Source organism: Pipistrellus hanaki (assembly GCF_964339955.1).
Source record: "Pipistrellus hanaki genome assembly, chromosome: 1".
NCBI lineage: Eukaryota > Metazoa > Chordata > Mammalia > Chiroptera > Vespertilionidae > Pipistrellus > Pipistrellus hanaki.
Window position 1 is genome coordinate 156795102 of NC_140503.1, and position 19849 is coordinate 156814950.

At 39.3% G+C, this 19849-nt stretch overlaps 1 protein-coding gene across 5 annotated transcripts in view; it reads left to right on the forward strand.

The window, feature by feature from the left end:
- Nucleotides 1-19849, forward strand: part of FAM13A (family with sequence similarity 13 member A) — a 238005-nt gene that overhangs the window by 143259 nt on the left and 74897 nt on the right. The window contains exons 1-2 of one of the 5 annotated variants that reach the window (XM_084881813.1): nucleotides 716-1075; nucleotides 18199-18240. The exons of 1 other annotated variant lie outside the window; for it this stretch is intronic. In XM_084881813.1, the coding sequence (XP_084737939.1) occupies nucleotides 1047-1075; nucleotides 18199-18240 (71 nt within the window). In that variant the 5' untranslated portion in view covers nucleotides 716-1046. Of the gene's footprint in view, nucleotides 1-715; nucleotides 1076-18198; nucleotides 18241-19849 lie in introns of those variants that run through there. 3 more of the 5 variants (XM_084881815.1, XM_084881811.1, XM_084881814.1) reach the window with 3 other exon arrangements.

Consider the following 19849-nt stretch of genomic DNA (forward strand, 5'->3'; position numbering starts at 1 on the left):
TAACCAAAAAAGCCTGATGTTCTTAGAGGAAAATGACTGCGTAAATAAACACATTGATTTTTAAAAGGATAAAATGCAGAAATAAGTTTAAATAACTTCCATGGAAGTAGAGGCTTTGATCCTTTGAGAATGTGGGCAGCCTTAGGACATACATTTTCCCCAGGAGCGAGGACTACGTGACTTGGGTGATGTCACCAGTGACTACTAGCCACCACAGTGTAAACAAACATCAGCAGGAAATAAATGTGGGCAGGGCAAGGATCTAAAAGCATGCCTTCCTTCTAGAAAAGTATCATGCCTCCGATGTTAGTGGTTTGTTTGGTTTTTTGTTGGTTTTTCTTCCAAAGGGAGGAAAGGGGATGGAGCATAGCTGTTGCCTTCTGTCACAGAAACCTTTTGTTAGAGGCAGTGTCTGTCCTTGACAAATGGATTTCCTTGTTGGCAGTCTCTGTAACATCGAGAAGTAAGGAACTCTTGCTGCAGTTATTGGTTGCTAGCCCCAAAACGACAAGCTTGTCTGTGGAACTGCTAAGGAGAAAGTTTCAAGTTACCAGAATTAAGCAAGCCCACTGAGGAGCAGGAGCAGCGGCTGGAGGAGGAGGAAGGGGAAGAGAAGGAGGTGGAGGAGAAGTTCGAGGAGAAAGAGGAGGAGGAGGAGGAGGCAGAAGAGGAGGAGGCAGGGGAGACAGAGGAGGAGGAGGAGGAGCAACAGCAGCCGCAGAAGCAGCAGATTAAGCATTGCAGCAGCTGCTCCTCTGATTGGCTGGATGGTTCAGCTGCTTCCTTGGAACAAAAGGTCAAAGTGGACTGCAGTGTAAATGTAGAGAGGCAGTCGATAAAATAGCATTGCTTGGAGAAGTTTGGAGGCTGAGAGCAGCAGTATTCTCGCTGGCTGCAGAGCAAGTTGCTTCAGCTGTGAGGCGCAGCCTCCCGCCCAAGCCCAGCCTGGCCACTGTGAGAGGACGTTCCCTGGACAGACGACCACACTTGGCTTACTGGCGTGGAGGAGACACTTGTGAGGGTCCCTTGCAAATCTATGTACAAGAATGGCTTGTGAAATCATGCCTCTGCAAAGGTAGTATTCTTTCCTGTTTGTTTGTTTGTTTCATTCTGTTCTGTATTTTCTGAGTAGAAGCCAACCATATAACTTTGCCAACACTTGACATCTTCTAGTAACGTGCTGCAAACTGTGGAGTCCATGGTACATACTGTTCTTCATTAAGTCCAGAAAAGAATAAATATTATACTGCTTCTTTTACTGACACTTATGCCCGATTTATTATCTTTTTCACTTGATTATTAATCGTCAGGTTATTTTTTTTCCCTTGAATAAAAGTAAATGTGAGAATATATCTATGAAATGTAAAGAAAAACTGAAGAATATATTGAGCAGGTTTGTGAGAAAACGGAATCAGCTTCTTAGCAATGTTGTGAAGCTGTGATAAGAACCAAGCTCGTTTTAAAGGCTACAAACCTTTCTAAAATGCATCTTAGAACCCCTCTCTTCTGGAGTTCTGGTCTAGGCAAGGATTTTCTATCAAAAAGTAGAATATGATACATGAATGTAAGTGTTAAGGATAATATTTCCCTGTGAATAATTATAGATAGATTTAGTACACAAATGACATCTTTTTAAAAATTACAACATAAGAACATTTGAACACAAGACTGTTTTGTTCGTTAATGATTGTAAGGAATTATGTAGGTTGGGGTGGAGCAAAGAAATGTAGATTTAAACCCAGGGGTTTGTAAGAAAGAAAACTGCTGGTGAACCAGTAAGTGAATGATGTCCTAGAATGTTAGAGCTGGAAGTCACCGGTGTGATGTCGGGGTCTAATCCTTCAGTTTCACAACAAGAAAACTGAGGCGTGGAGGAAGCCCAAGGTCACATTTCATAATTTTTAAAATGACTTCTGCCAGTCATATTATCATATCTCAACTTCAACTGCTTTTCCTGCAGTGGTGATCAATCCCATCTAATTACCTCCTTTAAGAAAACTATAGTGGATGGTTTGTTTTTTTTAATGAAAATTATTTTTTTGAATCAAGTAATAAACCCAGTTTACAAGATTGAAAAAAATCAGGACAAAAGTGAATTTCATTTTAAAAACCACACCATCAATATTTTACTAAATGTTCATGTGGTTTTGTTATTGTTATAATCCTCAACGAGGACATTTTTTTCTGTCGATTTTCAGAGAGAGTGGAAGGGAGGGGTGAAGACAGAGATATGAGGGAGACATAGGTTTGTTGTCTCCTGCATGTGCCCGACAAGGGCTGGGGATCGAGCTTGTAACCGAGGTATGTGCCTTTGACTGGAATCGTACCCAAGACCCTTCAGTCTATGGGTCGGATGCTCCAACCACTGAGCCAAACTGGCTATGGCAGAATGTTCATGTTTTAATCATCAAAATAAGGTAAACAAAAATTGTGTTTATTTACAGAATGGGTCCTGCCGATGTATGCCGTGAGATAAACCTGTGCACTTGTTTCTCTTCCCCTGTAATGACAGGTGCACTGTAACGGGAACTTGATGGAGGGGTCCCCAAAATTCCTTCTCTACAAAAATTAACCTAAAAAAGCATGAATAGGTTTATAGGTAGATCGGAATTTTTTCCATATTAACCCACATACTTGAAGCCCGCAAGAGACTAAAACTAATGTACACTTTTTTGGACTCTTGATTTGGTTTCCAACTTTAAAGTTTGGGGATTAGTTTTTCTTGTAATGATGTCAGTTCTTAAGGGTCTTAAGCAAGTCATATTCTAGGCAAGAATATCGGCTATTATGGAGCGCTGTGATAAGCTACTTGATGATATAATAACAGTTAATAAGGTGACCAGATGTCCTGCTTTTGGTGCGACAGTCCCGATTTTTAACAATTTGTCCTGTGTCCGCGGCATTTTAAAAAAGTCCCGATTTTTGGAAAGAATGCATGACAAGCTAGGGAACGGCTCCATATAGACCAAATTTTTAATCAAGAACCCCCCTCCCCCCAGTCAGTGTGTCCTGCTTTACCAATGTTAAAATCTGGTCATCTTAGTTAAGAAAGAAATAGATCTTTATACTGCTAAAACACTGTTTAAGGAGCTAAGATGATAAAAGCTAAAATGGAATTTTCTCCAAAGTTATTTTGCATCGTTAGTTCTTATCAATCAACCCATGTCAGAGGTATAATTTGAATCTGCATTCCAAAATGGTGACCAGCACATTCTCTGTTTGCGTAATCTGAGAGGTTAATTGGATTGATTACCCTGCAATGTTCATTTCTGGCCTCTGCCTGCCTTTGATTATGAACCTCCTGAAGGCAAGGACCTGGTGTGTGTGGTTCTCTTCGATAAGGATCTCTTGAGAACTTAAGCGCAGATGCAGAAAGCATTCCTGCTCTTGGTTCAGTGTCTTTGGCTAAGGGTCTCGGTGACTCTCTGGTAATGATTGTTGCCAGCCGCCCCCACGGGTACACCGCCTGAAGCCTGCAGGTTGCAGAGCCTTTTGGTGTGCCTGCTGGCTGCTGGGATGAGAGCTCAGCTCTGTTCTGTGTAAGAGCCTAAATGGGAGGCCAAAACCAGTTTGGCTCAGTGGATAGAGCGTCGGCCTGCGGACTGAAGGGTCCCAGGTTTGATTCTGGTGAAGGGAATGTACCTTGATTGTGGGCACATCCCCAATATGGGGCGTGCAAGAGGCAGCTGATTGATGACTCTCTCTCGTTGATGTTTCTAACTCTTTATTTCTCTCCCTTCCTCTCTGTAAAAAATCAATAAAATATTAAAAAAAAAAGAGCCTAAATGGGGAAAACCTGGATTAAAAGTGGACAAGTGGACGAGTGAAAGGACAGCGTTAGATACCAGCTAAGGAAATTTATGCTCACTATTTTTATTGAGTAGACAGACCAATGCCTTTCACACTTTAGGTGCATGAAAATCACTGGAGTAACTTATTTTTAAAATTAACTTCATCCTGCTGCCCTCCTTCCCTGGGCTCACTGTATCCGAATCTGGGTGTGGCAGGGAAATTATCAACATTTTAACAAGCTTCCCAAAAGCAAATCTGATCAAAATGGTCCCCACATTCAGAGAAATACTGATCTAAACTCTGGTTAATGATCATAGTTGGTATAAAAACATACCATTGACAGCAGGTATATATAACAATCTAACAGTAAACTACTCAACATACCCAAATAGCGAACTGTGTATCATTACCTTATGTGAGGTGTTTTGTTTGTTTTCATAATTGGTGCTTTCATTTTACTAGATGGTGAGTGTTATCTATTAAAGGGAAGCATCCTGAGAATGCTGTTTAACATTTTTCTCTACAACCAAACACTACTCTGTACTAACGGTGATGCTAAGGTAATTAAGACACAAGCTCTGCCTAGCTGGGTTGGCTCAATGGATAGAGCGTTGGCCTGTAGACTGAAGGGTCCTGGGGTTCCATTCTAGTCAAGGACACATGCCTGGTTTGCAGGCTCAATCCCCAGTAAGGGGCATGCAGGAGGCAGCCAATCAATGATTCTCATCATTGATTTTTCTATTTCTTCCTCTCCCTTCCTCTCTGAAATCAATAAAAATGTATTTAAAAAAAAGAAAGAAAGGACAAAAGCTCTGCTTCAAAGAGGTCACATGCTGGTCAGAATGCAGACACATTACCAGACAATTACAGTACATGTGGTGGACAGTACGATTAGCATAATAATAGAGATGTGCCTACGTGGATAACATTGCCCTGTATTTTGTTTAACCTCATATAAGCATGATCTTAGTGGAGGGCATGTTTGTACCCTAATGCCTACTTAGCTTGCAATTTCCAAGAGTGACTTTTTTAGCCATTCTAAGCATATTGTGAAAGTACGTAGAAGATAAATTTGTTACTGCTAATCTGTAACTGAGATGAGAATAACAGATGAGGTTGAAAGCTCAGAATGAAAGACAATACTTTGGTTCCCCCTTTAGTGTATTTTGCTCTCTGTTTATTACTTAACGTAATTTGCAGACTTTCTAGGATGAAGTTGACTCTTTAGAAACTCATGATCTTTAGAAAAAACTGCAGAAGCTGAATATTTAGAATGTGACTCTAGTAAAGAATTCAGTTGTTACATTTCACTTCAAATGGCTTCAATTAAAGATGGGATCTTATTCGATACTAGAGGCCCGATGCACAAAATCCATGCAATGTGCATGCAAGAGCAGGCCTTCCTTCCCCTGGCTGCTACTTCCCTTGAAGCCCCGGCTTTGTCCGGAACAACATTCGGTCTAATTAGCATATTACACTTTTATTATTATAGATCACTGAGATGGTGAAATTATCCCAATTACTTCCCTCCCCCCTCTCTCTTTTAAAATACATTTTTATTTATTTCAAAGAGGAAAGGAGACGAAGAGAGAGATAAAAACATCAATGATGAGAGGGAATCATTGATTGGCTGCCTCCTGCACACCCCCCCACTGGGGATCGAGCTCACAACCCAGGCATGTGCCCTGACAGGAATTGAATCTGGGACCCTTCGGTCCACAGGCCAACACTATATCCACTGAGCCAAACCAGCTAGGGCTACACATATTTCCTATACTTAATTTTAAAACTCAACACATTGTGTAGCATTAGATGGATATTCTTGCCATCAAAATAAGCACTCCAAAAGAAATAAAATAATACAGAAGTAAGTGGAGAAACGATATTAAGAATTGAAATAAAAGTTTTTATTTCTTTAGGTGACTAAATAGACCTTCTGTCATTAATGAGATAACATGTTTTATCAGATTCCAGACTATTTATACTCAGGCTCTTTCTATGATTCATATTCATTGGATTATTTTCCTTAGATATTGTGGATCTGTATGTAAGGATCTCTAATTTATTTATCACTAGACTTCAGTAGACTAACAAAGTCTTAATTCTTTGTCTTTGACTATGACAAAACACTCAACGTTCACAAGAGTAATTTGATTTGCTAGATCAACTTTCCAATACCTGTTAACTCAATTTCTATCCACAAAGAGTAATGGTGGAGGATGAAGTTAAGAGCACTGATGGTTAATTTGGATTCCTTTGGTTTTATTGTATTATCATCTACTTTCATGTGTCACTGTCTGCTTCTTTCCTTGGCTTATTTATCATTGTGGGAAACTTACATTAATAATCTCTATGTAATTCTCTTCTTTTATTGCTTCCTTCGGACAATGATGATATTGAACATGTTAATGATGTTAATTTTATGATGGTGAAATTCATGTAATTCCGAATTGCAGTGGCTCTTTTAAGAAGACTTTCAGCATCGGGGTTAATTAGCATGTGTTATTGATCCAGCATAGGAAAATTCCACGAACATTTGTTACAGCAGAATTCATCTGGTCTTTCTAAGTATTGGTCTTTAGCATCCTTTTGCAAACCAGGTAAACATTGATTACCTGGGGATGATGTGGAAGTTAACTAGGGAACAAGCCAGGTGGTAATGGTCCTGCTCGTGTGTCTTCTGTGCAGTGTGAGAGAGCCCTCTGCTGCTTGTGGTGGTGGCACCTTCAATTTGTCTGTATATTGTAAAAAAACAAAAACAAGTGTAAAAATAACAAAATCAAAAGTAAGGCAACATACTACTCTACATCTGAGTAGTATGCACTCCTCTCTCTCCCTCCACAAACACAGTCTGAGTGGGAGGTAAAAGCTGCTTCACTTCAAACCGGGGTTAATTTATGGGGTTGTGTAACTTAGACTTTATCATCCACTGCCTATGGCCAGTGTTTGGTAGTAACAGGCATTCATTGAGAACAAATAAGATCTTTGTGAGCTCTATTCTCATATTGTGGTTGCAGTTTCTCTGGAGTTTAGATGTTTCCTCAATACTCCAAAAAAAAAAAAAAAAAAGATGGTAGTTTGAACTGAATAAAGTGGGGATATTTTTCAGTTTTATGGAGATCCCCCTGTTTAAACTATTGGAAAAGTAGAGGTGTTGGACGTTCAGCACCAAACAGTGGGGAAAGCAACAGGAAGGTAGTAAACTTGCCACTAAAAACCATATCCAGACACTGCCTCCCACTTGAATTTGGGCAGATCATTTTCTTTATCGGTAAAATGGGATGATAATTCCCAACATAGTTACTTATGGAGGAAACTTTGTTGTTAAAGAATATGATAGTTCTTTGTAAAAAATAAAACTACTCAGATGTAGAGTAGTATGTTGCCTTACTTTTGATTTTGTTATTTTTACACTTGTTTTTGTTTTTTTACAATATACAAAATAAATCTATTACCAGATTGTAGATACAAAATAATTAGCCATTTACATGCAATAAACATTAATATTCCAAGAAAAATTATTTTAAATAAAATAAATTACAAGCAATAAACATTAATATTTCAAGAAAAAATACTTTACATATAATAATATTACCAGACATATACTAAAATAGTATAATATCAAAAAAGTTGTAGAAAATATTGAAAATCTGCAAATAATAGGATGACTTCTATTATATTCTAATATATAATATTGGGATAGGGCCTAAACCAGCAGTTGGACATCCCTCTCACAATCCGGGACTGCTGGCTCCTAACTGCTCACCTGCCTGCATGCCTGATTGCCCCCAACTGCCGGCCTGGTTACCTCTAACTACCCCCACCACCACCACAGCCTGGTTGCCCCTTACTGCCCCCTCCTAATGGCCTGGTCTTCCCCAACTGTCCCCCTCTGCCAGCCTAGTAGCACCTAACTTCCCATCCCCCGCCAGCCAGGTTGCTCCTCACTGCCCCCCATGCTGGCTTGGTCACCCCCAACTGCTCCCCCTGCCAGCCTGGTCACCCCAACTGCCCCACACAGCCTGCTGTTCGGTCGTCCATCCAGTTGTTTGGGTTGTGACGGCCCCTGGCTTTTTATATATTAGGAAGTATTTTTTCCCTCTGGATCTATTTTTGTACATCAGTTTATGTTGTTCATTATGTTCCACAAATGAGTGAAGCTCACAGAGCCGGAGTGCAGGTATATGAAGCCTTCATACCCTCACCAGTGGCTCTTCATCCTAAAAACCAGCACAGAATCAATGTAGAAACAAGTCCTGAGTCATTTTTCTGTGCAGAGCCCTCCACTGGCAGCAGGCAGATTGCTAGGGGGAAGATGATAGGGTAATTTTCATTCCTTTCTGTGCAGTTTATCACCTTCAAAAAAATCCACATTCAGAGTTAACAGTTTGGGAAATTTTTCTGATAATAAAAGCTATATTAGCAATCCATTAAAAACATGATTGCCTAGCTGGTGTTGCTCAGTGGCTGAGCATCAACCCATGAACCAGGAGGTTACAGTAAGATTCCCCGTCAGGGCATAGGCCTGTGTTGTGAGCTCGATCCCCAGTAGGGGGCATGCAGGAGACAGCCTATCAATGATTCCCTTCCATCATTGATGTTTCTGTCTCTTTCTCGCTCTCCCGTCCTCTCTGAAATAAATAAAGAACATATTTTAAAAGTATATTATAATTAAGGTAATTATTAAAAGAAGTTAGTAAAAACAATTTACTCTTCTTCCCTTCTGTAGGTATCCCCAGTTCTTTGAATTTTTGTTTCAGTAACTAAAGATTAGAAACTATTTTAACTTATTTACTAATATTCTAAAAATATTTTCTCATCAACTAATATCAATCTCCTCTAAAAGGAAGTTATTGTAATGTACATTCCAAAATATTGCCTCCCTATGACAATCTTTATATGACTATAGTAATAAGGATAAACATCACTTTTCTGAACAAGCATCTCATTGACAGATGAAAGATTTCAGCTGCCTTGATAATAGTTTTGTAACTAAACCAAAAATTTCTTTGAGCCCCATGCAACCTTTGTGTTTGCAGTGAGGTGAAATAATTTTCTGTCTCTGCTCTCAAGCCAGAACAAACAAATACAGTTTGTGGCAAGCACATAGTCAAACATTACTTTGTCTGAACATATCCTTTTCTGGGTTCACTGTTCACCCCAGAAAGTACAGTGTCTACATTGTTGGCATAATGGAAGAACTCACACCTCTAATTGTGCAAGTGAAGAAAAGACATTATCTTTTTAACATTCTATTTATTAGCTCGAGAGAGAGAGATACTGATTTGTTGCTCCACTTATTTATGCAATCATTGGTTGGTTCTTGTATGTGCCCTGATGGGGAATCAAACATACAACCTTGGTGCATCTGGATGATGCTCCAACCAACTGAGCACCCAGCCAGGGCTATTTATTGTCTTCCTTCCTTCCTTTCTTCTTTCTTTCCTTCCTTCCTTTCTTTTTTCTTCTTTCTTTCTTAAGGAAGATTGGAGAAAACCCATGGCACAGTTGAAATTTCATTGTTCTGAATAGAAGGGAACAAGGTTACTTAAAATAATTAACACACGGATATGTGAGAATGCTTCTACTGGAAAAATTAATTTCATAAATTATAAAGTGTGTTTTCAAACTATTTAGTCAAACACTAGTGTTAACATTCAGCAAAGTCTTGACGACACTGATTTTATTCAACAGCCATTTATTGAGCACCTGGGGTGTTCTGGGTACTTTGCTAGGTGCAGGTTGTACAAAGAGAAAGACAAAACCAGGCAGCGAGGCGAGCGTCTGAACTCAGGAATTTCTGTGTCACGTGCTCAGCACTGGCTCACGGCCTCAGAGCCTGGAGGAAGAGAGGCCCCGCCCCACGGTCCCGGAGATGGCTTCCTGGATTAGGTGACTTGAAAACTAAGAGATAAGTATTTATCAGGTGGAGGAAGCGTTTTAGAGAGAGGGAGCAGCATGAACACATCGGGAGAGTTAAGAAATTGCACTGAGAGATCTAGAGAGTTATGTTGGGCTTAGATTGGGGGATACCTTGTATGCTAGGTTTAGATATTTGGACTTTACCCCAATGGGGAAGCAGGACTGACTCTTCCTAGTAAGTGTGAAGGATGGATCCTGAGAGTATTAAAGATAAACTGCTGTGGGTAGTAGGGAAAGAGAGAGTGTTGACCCTATGAAAGACTAAGATAGTGGAAATGGGAAGGAAAGGTACAATTCCAGTGACTAGTCTTTTTTTGAGATAAAATCAGTACAACTTGGTGGTTTACCAGAGGTGGGGGGAAGAGATAAACTTCCTTAAGGAGGGCAATTGGTTCATCACCGTGACTCAGAGGTGACAGGAATGAAAATTCTGTTCCTTGACTCTAAACATGTCTTCAGCCAGGGTCCCCTGTGAAGAGTGATCCCCTGGTGAACCTCTTGGGTATGTCCTGTAATCAGTAGGTGGTTATGGTTCCCTTGATAAAGCATCCGCCCCCTCCCTGCTTACAGACCCTCTTCCCCCCCCCCCCCCATGCACACACATACCCTCAACCCCCTCCGATTTCTTAGCGTTCAGGCTGTCAATCAGAAGGTCATCAAAGATGGCATTTAGCTGGGTGGATGAGATTGAAATACAATGAGATGTTCCTGTGAATCTAAAAGATAGAATGCAGGTAATATAGGGTGCCACAGTCGTACAGTAAGGAGGAGCCCAAAGAGAGCGTTCCTTTGTCCCTGTGTCTCCTTGACACCATTCCTTCTTACAACCAGGATAAGAATAGTTCAGAGACTGTTAGCTCCCCATGGCCTTCCAGAACTCCATCCCCATGTGCACTGCTGAGCGTATCTGGACCCACCTCTTCTCTGTGCTTTTCTCTGCCATCCACACTCAACAAAATCTGTCCTTCCTGGGCCCAGAGCTGATTCTGGAAGTGGAGCAGAAAAGGAAAAGGTGTTTTCTCTCTGTCCTGTGGGATCTCGATTTAAAAATATTCTGAGTGTGCATTCTATGCATCAAGCAGGGAGAAGAATGTGTGACATAGTGTTTTAGACATGTTTTTCAGTGTGGGTTGTGACCTATTAATGGTCATAAAACTAGTTTAGCAGGTTGTGACCCATATTTTATATAATTTTACATTAAAAAAATAACAAAACAAATGTATCCAAACAAAGTAAGAATAATTTTATGAACTGTATGTCCACTTTAAGTTTATTTGTAATCTCATGATATAAAATGTTTTGGGTCATGGCCAAAAGTCTTTAATAATGTAGTATCTGGACTACTTATGGAGGATAGAGCATTAGAATGAGAGGATAGTTTAGGCCTGGAAATCAAACCCCTATGTCAGTCTGGGAACTTGATCCTAGCCATAACATTCCTATAAATGCATTTTCAGAGCACAACCTTTTTGTAAGATGGAGACACCTTTGTTAGGCAGATTCTTATTTCTGAATTTAGAAAAATAATTAGCAGATGTATTGGTTTCCCAGGGCTGCTGTCAGGTATCACAAACCAGGACGTAGAACAATAGGAAGTTGTCTGTCTGCCCCCCCCCCTCCCCCGCCCGCCCGTCCCGGAGGCCAGAAGTCCCAAGTCAATGTGTTGACACGGCCTCTCTCCAGCATGGCGTGTGGCGGCATAACTCCCATCTTCACGTGAGGTTCTCCCTGTGTGCCTGTCTCTGTGTCCACATTGCCCCTCTAATAACTTCATTTTAACTTAATCACTTCTGTAAACATCCTATCTCCAAATGCGGTCACTTTCTGACATATGGGTTAGGGGTTCAGCATATCTTTTTGAAGGAACACAAGTGAACTCTAATAATATGTTTCAAATTTCCACTAGGCATTTAAGAAGGTAGCATGGAAAAAAAGAAAGTCATAAAAGCATTTTTCTATATGATCGGGGGAGGGGGCATTCTAAATTTTTGGAATTCTTGTTTTGTCTGTTTTGCCTCTGAGATAATACCTCTTAGTGTTGGCTAAAATGCCTGTCCTGTGAATAATAACAGGGTAAGCTTCAGCCCTTCACACTTACCCTTTAGTCAGGAAAATCCATTTGCTCTTGAACTTCAGTAGTTTGTTTTTCTTCCTACTCGCTCAGTGTTGCAATTTTAGTCACAATATACAAATAATAAATGGTAAACAAAACTGCTTGGGTTTACAATAAGGAAGTATATATATGAAAATATTCCCCTATAGTACAGCAGCAAACTCTTAGCTACCTACCAATCTGAAAACTTTTACATTTGTTTAAAAAAAAAAAAACACAAAAAAACACAGAGAGATTCTTTTTTTCCATGCTCCTAAATGGGGCCAAACCAAAAACCTGTAGCAGAACATCCTGCTACATCACTCCCCAGCTGTAGCGGGGCATGGCCTTGCCTGAGACTGTGCATACATAAAAAATGCTCTGGTAAGCACTAGCTGGTTTGGCTCAGTGGATAGAGCAGTGGCCTGCAGACTGAAAGGTCCCAGGTTCGATTCTGGTCAAGGGCACATGCTAGGGTTGCTGGCTCAATCCCCAGTAAAGGGCATGGAGAAGGCAGCCAATGAGTGATTCTCTCTGATTATTGATGTTTTTCTCTCTCTCTCCCTTTCTCTTTGAAATAAATAAAAAAATATATTTTTTAAAAATGCTCCAGTAAGTGTGGCACTTGGTGTTTTGCAAAAGAGAGAGAGGGAGGGAAGAAAATGTGCTAATTAACTTCACTCACCTGATCGTTCTCTAAGAAAATTCTTAGCACATTCTGTTGCAACATGAAAAAAAAAAAAAAATACCGGAATTCCATAAAAATGTTTACTTAGTACTGTTAATTTTATCCTTTCAGGTGTCCTTCATTTCCTCTCTCCCGTTTTGCTCTTTGTTTTTCTTTTAAGCCCCCATAGATGGTTTTCCTAGTTTTTTTCAATGAATAGAATCGAATCCTTAGCAGTTATTTATTTTTCTGTTCTCGAGGAACACAAACTATTTCTTGCAGATCAAATCACTTGAAAACGTGAAGTGTGTAACTAAATATGCAGATTATGTTAATTATTTTGGTAGCCAGCCACATTAACCAGTTAGAAAGTTGGACTAATTGAAATGTTTCAAAAGGGAATTGAATGGAATGGTGCTTTTGACCCAGTAACTGAAAGTCCAGTCCTAACACCTCACTCTGGGAATTCTCCCAACAGTACTTGGTTTTCCTTAGACATAGAAAAACATCATGATTTTCATGATTTCAGTTAGCTGCTGTGTAATTAAACCGATAGGCATTGACTTCTGTGGGCTTCCATCTAGAAATTATTCCAGCTCGTGAAGAGTCATCTATTTGTCATTCATTTCTCTGCACTCACCAGTGTTGTGCCCTGTTGAAAAACAAGTTAGATAGGACCCTACTGAAACCCCAATATCTGCGTTATCATCATCCTCTTTTGTAGCTTCTTAAATTTGGACTATTACTTGGATGGGTTTGATAAATGTCCTTCCCACCGGCAGTTGTTTGGAGACAGTGTAATACCACAGTCTGAGGACAGTAAGCACCTGCGTGCCTGACATACATGAGTTGATTGCCCACATCTCTCGGTATATGTTTGAAATTTTTTTTTTAAATAAAAGCAAGTGAATTAGCTACTTAAGCTGGGCCCTTTTTCAGAGTCAGCAAACAGGATACGATTAAAATATGGGGTTCATACTAGCAACCAGAGGAAATGGAATGAATTCCAAGTTGTTACAGTTTGTCACTGGCTTAATTTCATGACACACATTCCTTCTTTCCTCTACATTGCATGCACTTTAAAAAAAAAAAATTAAAAGTGAATTGGAATTAATTCTCAATTTAAAATTTAGGCAAAAATAGGACTGATTTCATATAATTGGGCATACCTGGGAGAGTAACACAAAACCATAAACAGGCATGAATAATCTCCATAATAGATGTCTGGGGCCTGTAATAATAGCATTACACCCATTTTGCATGGTGTTCATGTCAGATGTTTTGCCTTCTCATATGTAAGTTTTGTGGAAAAGCTTATTTTCTCAAACCTATTTGGAAGAGTTGCCCTTGGCCATTTTTCCTTAAAATTGCTTTTTAAATAAATCAGTGTTTTACAATTAATTGATTTAATCCATTTGAATTCAGTGCTTTCGTTGTTTCAGAATTTATGTGTTTATCAAGATTACATTACTAAACTTCAGACATGAGTACTTTTATGAGAGGGGAAAGAGGACTATGCCAATTAACTGTAAGAATTGGTTACTTATCCTCATTTTCTTAATTTTTAAAAAATAAAAATTTTTATTGATTTCAGAGAGGAAGGGAGAGGGAGAGAGAGCTAGAAACATCAATGATGAGAGAGAAGGTTGATTGGCTGCCTCCTGTGCACCCCACTCTGGGGATTGAGCCTGTAACCTGGGCATGTATGTGCCCTAACCGGAATTTGAACCATGACCTCCTGGTTCATAGGTCAACTATCAACCACTGAGCCATGCCAGCTGGGCTCTTCGTTTTTTTAAAAAAAAAATGTATATATATATTTGTTTATTTCAGAGAGGAAGGGAAAAGGAGACAGAGATAGAAACATCAATGAGAATCATTGATGGACTGACTCCTGCAAGCCCCACTCCCGGGATCAAGCCCGTAATCTGAGCGTGTACCCTGTCTGGGGATCGGACCACAACCTCCTAGTTCATAGGTCAGCCAAGTCGGCTGTGCCATCCTCATTTCTTTTCAAATTATATTGTTGTTCTTAGAGTGGATTGTGCCTTGTTGACTGCTGCTGATTGAGGGGGAGAAGGTGTGAAGGAAGAAAGGATTGACTGATTTTGATTGTCTTTGTTTGCTACAAAGAAATTTAGCCAAAACACATGAATAGCTGTGCTCAGAACGCTGCATCATCTCACTGTAAGTCATCTACCAAAAGCACTTCTAAATTCTAAGCAAGCCAACCATATTGATAATTAAATGTTCACCAAAGTACCCATGTTAATTTTTATTATAATTTGACATGTGTTAGAGTTAATGATCTGTTCTGGGCAAAGAAATACTAAGTACGGTGTCCATTTTATAACACATGGAGGCAATTTTTCTCAAATAAAATCATTACACGTTTTTAATTGCAGCCTTTTTGCATCCTGTTGGTTATAATTAGTACTTTTTTTTAATATATATATTTTATTGATTTTTTTACAGAGAGGAAGGGAGAGAGCTAGAGAGCTAGAAACATCGATGAGAGAGAAACATTGACCAGCTGCCTCTTGCACACCCCCTTCTGGGGATGTGCCCACAACCAATGTACATGCCCTTGACCAGAATCGAACCTGGGACCTTTCAGTCCACAGACCGACGCTCTACCACTGAGCCAAACCGGCTTCAGCATGATTAGTACTTTTTGACACCGAATCCTTGATTACGAAATAAACTTAATTCTAATATGTTTATAATATATTTTAAGTACTTTCAAGGAATATTTTTTCTCTCTCACTTTTTTATTAAGGTATTATATGTGTACATATCTTACCATCCCTCCCCACTCCCATACATGCCCTCCCTCCCCAGAGTTTTGCGTCCATTGGTTATGCTTATATGCATGTATACAAGTCCTTCGGTTGATCTCTTATCTCCCCCATATCTCCTTACCCTCCCCGCTGTAATTTGACAGTCTGTTGCTTTACTGTCTGTATCTATCTTTTTGTTCATCAGTTTATAATGTTCCTTATTATCCATAAGTGAGTGAGATCATGTGGTGTTTTTCTTTCATTGACTGGCTTATTTCACTCAGCATGATGTTCTCCAATTCCCTCCAGGTTGCTGCAAATGATAAGAATTCCTTCTTTTTTTCAAGGAATATTTTAAAGTCAAATGTGTAAGCTCCTTGTATCAGTTTGGCTTACCACTTCCTGTGATAGCACTGCTCCTGGGGGTTTCTTCCCAAGACACCTGCACGCACCTCAGGTTTAGTTGCCTCTATCTTTCCAGCTCTGCAACTTCATTCTACAAGCCCGACCACATTAGAGTTGATAATAAGGCGACTCACCCTTTACCCTCCCCCTGGGAAGAATTGGCACAATCGCTTACAAACATTAAAATCTTTGGCAACATAAACATTAGAACAGCTAAGTGATATTGAAATTGGATACCAAAATCTTAAGAGAATGAAAAATAGTATTTCATGCTTTGTGCCATCTTCCAACTAAAATGTTAAGCCCCAGCCAGTTTGGCTCAGTGGATGATAGAGCCTCAGCCTGCGGACTGAAGGGTTCTGTCAGAGTCACATGCCTGGGTTGCGGGCTCAATCCCCAGTGTAGGGTGTGTAGGAGGCAGTCTATCAATGATTCTCTCTCATCATTGATATTTCTATCTCTCTCCCTCTCTCCCTTCCTTTCTGAAATCAATAAAATTATATTTAAAAAAATAAAATCTTAAGACATTTCCAGCTTTTAGGGTGGTGTGTGTGTGTGTGTGTGTGTGTGTGTGTGTATGAATAGCTTTGTAATAAGATTTTGGTGATTGCCAGTGTAATGTTACCAATTGAAGCAAACTTCCCTTTTCATTAATGATGCTTAAACATATTTAAAAATAGGCGAGGGAAAGAAAGAGAAAACAAAAGTTAAGTAGTTGTCTCCCCAAAGGTAGTATACACCCCAAGTGGTGTATAAGATTTCACAATAGGGGTACAAGAAAAAAAATATTAGAGCTTCTAATTAGTTATTTTTAGCTAATACTTTACATTTCTACTTTTTCTTTGCTTAATGATGTACATAATACTCAGTTATATATTGAGGGGAGTGGCTGCTTAAAAACTAATTTTAGTGCTCCCTTCGGCAGCACATGTGCTACAATTGGCACAACACAGAGAAGATGAGTGTGTCCCTGCTCAAGGGTGAAACAAGCTTGTGAAGCGATAACAAAAGCAAACCTGCCCGTAGGGCGTGGCTCCATGGTTGAGCATCTACCTGTGAGCCAGGAGGTCAAGGTTGATTACCATCAGGCACATGCCCAGGTTGAAGACTCCATCTCCAGTGTGGGGCGTGCAGGAGGCGGCCGATCAGTGATTCTCTTTCATCGTTGATGTTTCTATTTCTCTCTCCCTCTCCCTTCCTCTCTGAAGTAAAAAAAAAAAAAATACACATTTTTTAAAAAGAAAAGCAAACCTAATTTTATATGAGTGCATACTCAGAGAAGCTGGAAGACTACTCCAGGAGACACTGCAGGGCACAGAGACTCATCCTTTGTTTTGAGGTCATTTCTCAGAAAGAAGAAAATCGTGTTAAAGAAAGGGGGAAAAAGTAATTTTATTATGGTATCTAGTTTGCATTTTTAAAATTGAATACTCTATATTAAGCTTCATATTGCTTCTCTGTTGTTTGGGAAACTTAAACTTTTTATGATTTCATTATGTTCTCTCATATTATCTACACGCGTTAATACTTAGAGCAATGCAGAAGACAGAGAGCAGGAGTGCTGTTTGCTGCTGCGCTTTTCTTTACTGGGCCATCGTTTTTTGAAGTGGCTCACACCTTAACAGGAATATTTTTGAGAGCTGATTCTTTCATCATCATGTTACTGAGCTAAAAGTAGCTTTATTTAGATAACTGAGTATGTAATCATTTAAGAATTTAGATACAATATATGAATACTTGGATTGGGGTTGTAGAATAAGGTAATAAAAAGCTTCCTCTTTTTTAAAAAAGTTCTTTATTGTTTAAAGTATTACATAAGTCTCCATTTTCCCCCATTGACTTCTCCCCGTCACCCCCTCTCTACCCCCTTTTCTCCCCCATCTGTGCCCATTGGTTATGCTAATATGCATGCATACAAGCCCTTTGGTTGACCTCTTACCCTCCCCCTCCCCTGCCTTCCCTCATAGATTGGACAGTCTATTCGATGCTTCTATAACTCTGGTTCAGTTTTTGTTCATCAGTTCATGTTGTTCGTTATATTCCACAAAGAGTGAGATTGTGTGATATTTATCTTTCTCTGACCGGCTTATCTTCCTCTTGAAAGTTCCATGTTGAATCATTTTGCCTTCAGCTAATTTTGAAAGAAACCGCCCTTGATGGTCTCCCATGAAGAAGTCATTGACTTTGGTTAGGTCCAAGGCAAAGTGTCTTTTACTCACCTCAGTGCATCGTGAGTTTAGCTCTAAGGCAGTGGTGGGGAACCTTTCTCTGCTAAGGGCCATTGGGATATTTATAACAGCCTTCAAGGGCCACACAAAATTACCAACCTGAAAATTGGCCTGCTGAATTTGATCAAACATTTAATGAACTCACCCAGACCAAATGATTTTGAGGACCTTACACAGCTCATGGGCTGTATGTTCCCCACCCCTGCTCTGATGTGTCAAAACAAAATTTGTGACAGGACAGTTTTAAGTAAAGTCGATATAATATAAAATATTAATAGAAATTATATTAATTCAAAACGTATTTTCTTTTAGTTCACAGGAGGATGAAAGACCCATGTCACCTTTCTATTTGAGGTACTTATTTGATTTTTGTTGGTCTATTACAGGGGATGGAGGAGGGTTGAGGCTTCTTTGGGTCTCTTTGTCCATTTTCATTCTTTTCCATAGAATATTCTACATTGTGGCCAGACTGAGCTTTTTGGAACTTCTTGCCATGTTGTTCATGCTCTGGTTTTCCCCTCTTTGGTTTAACAAATTTTAATATAGTTGAAAACACTAAAATAAGATATTTTGTTTTGCATGCAGAAATGTTAAAGTAGCCATTTTAACTTCAAAAACTGCCTGATAATTAGACGGTAACCTAAATTTAAAATTTTTTTCTTCTGAACGTAGAAGCTGGGAGGAGTGGGAGCACAAGGCTTACTTGCTGAAGAAGCTTTGGGTTGTGTTAAATCATTTCCTGTGTAGGCAGTGGCATGAGGAAGTAAACATTCAGTAAGGTTATGGAATTCGGGATTATTTTCTAAAGCTTTTAATGCTAAAATATCACCATTTAAAGCAGGTAAGTTTACAGAATGTTGGGGTGGATCACATCTCTCCAGACTAAAAACGTTTGTTTTGCATATTCATGTGATTTTTAGTGAATCGTTCAACTTGGGTATAGCCTAGAGCCAAGTTTTTCTTACTGCATTTCTTTCCTCACTACCTATCTACTTCAGAGGCTTAGAAAATATATTTGAAAATAATATTATCATATTAATGAAAGTTAAAATTGCTAAAGTTTTGCCCTGACCAGTTTGGCTCAGTGGATAGAGCGTTGGCCTGCAGACTGAAAGATCCCAGGTTCGATTCGAGTCATGGGCATGTACCTTGGTTTCGGGCACATCCCCAGTGGGAGGTGTACAGGAGGCAGCTGATCATTGTTTCCCTCTCATCAATGTTTAAACTCTCTATTCCTCTCTGTAAAAAAAAAAAAAAAAAAAAATCAATAATATATATATTTTTTAAATTGCTGAAGTTTTTTAAAAAAATGTTCGCTTTTTTTTTTAAAGAACTGTTCAGTATATGTGGTACATAGTTTGTATATTTGTTTTTTAATCTGATGGTGGCAATCATTAGATTTCCACATTAATTCAAGCACCAATAGTTCCGGAATATGTCTTAGGACTTCAGGCTTAGCCAAGTAACGGCTTTCCATGGTGTTCTGGCCTTTACTGACTTGAAGCTTACTGTGGGATCACTTTGTGGCAAGAGAGGGGACATTTGAGGTTTCTGTCTGAGACAACATGGTGGTCCATTCGATTCCTTCTGGTTTCCTGCCAACCAAGTCAGCATATTCTGGTTCATGAGCTATCTCAACTGTGCAGTTACTGTCAACACACGAGATGATGTTGCTGAGCACATGGTGACGCTGGTATTCATTATGTAAATACAGTAATATCAAACATGATTATCATATATTAATGGAAATTAAGTTTTACATAATATAGAAGATTAAAACACAGGATCTTGCCAACTAATGAGAACTATTTGTTCTCTGACTGTCTTGTATTTATTACTCTAGATCAGTGTTTTTCAACCTTTTTTTGGGCAAAGGCACACTTGTTTCATGAAAAAAATCATGAGGCACACCACCATTAGAAAATGTTAAAAAATTTAACTCTGTGCCTATATTGACTATATA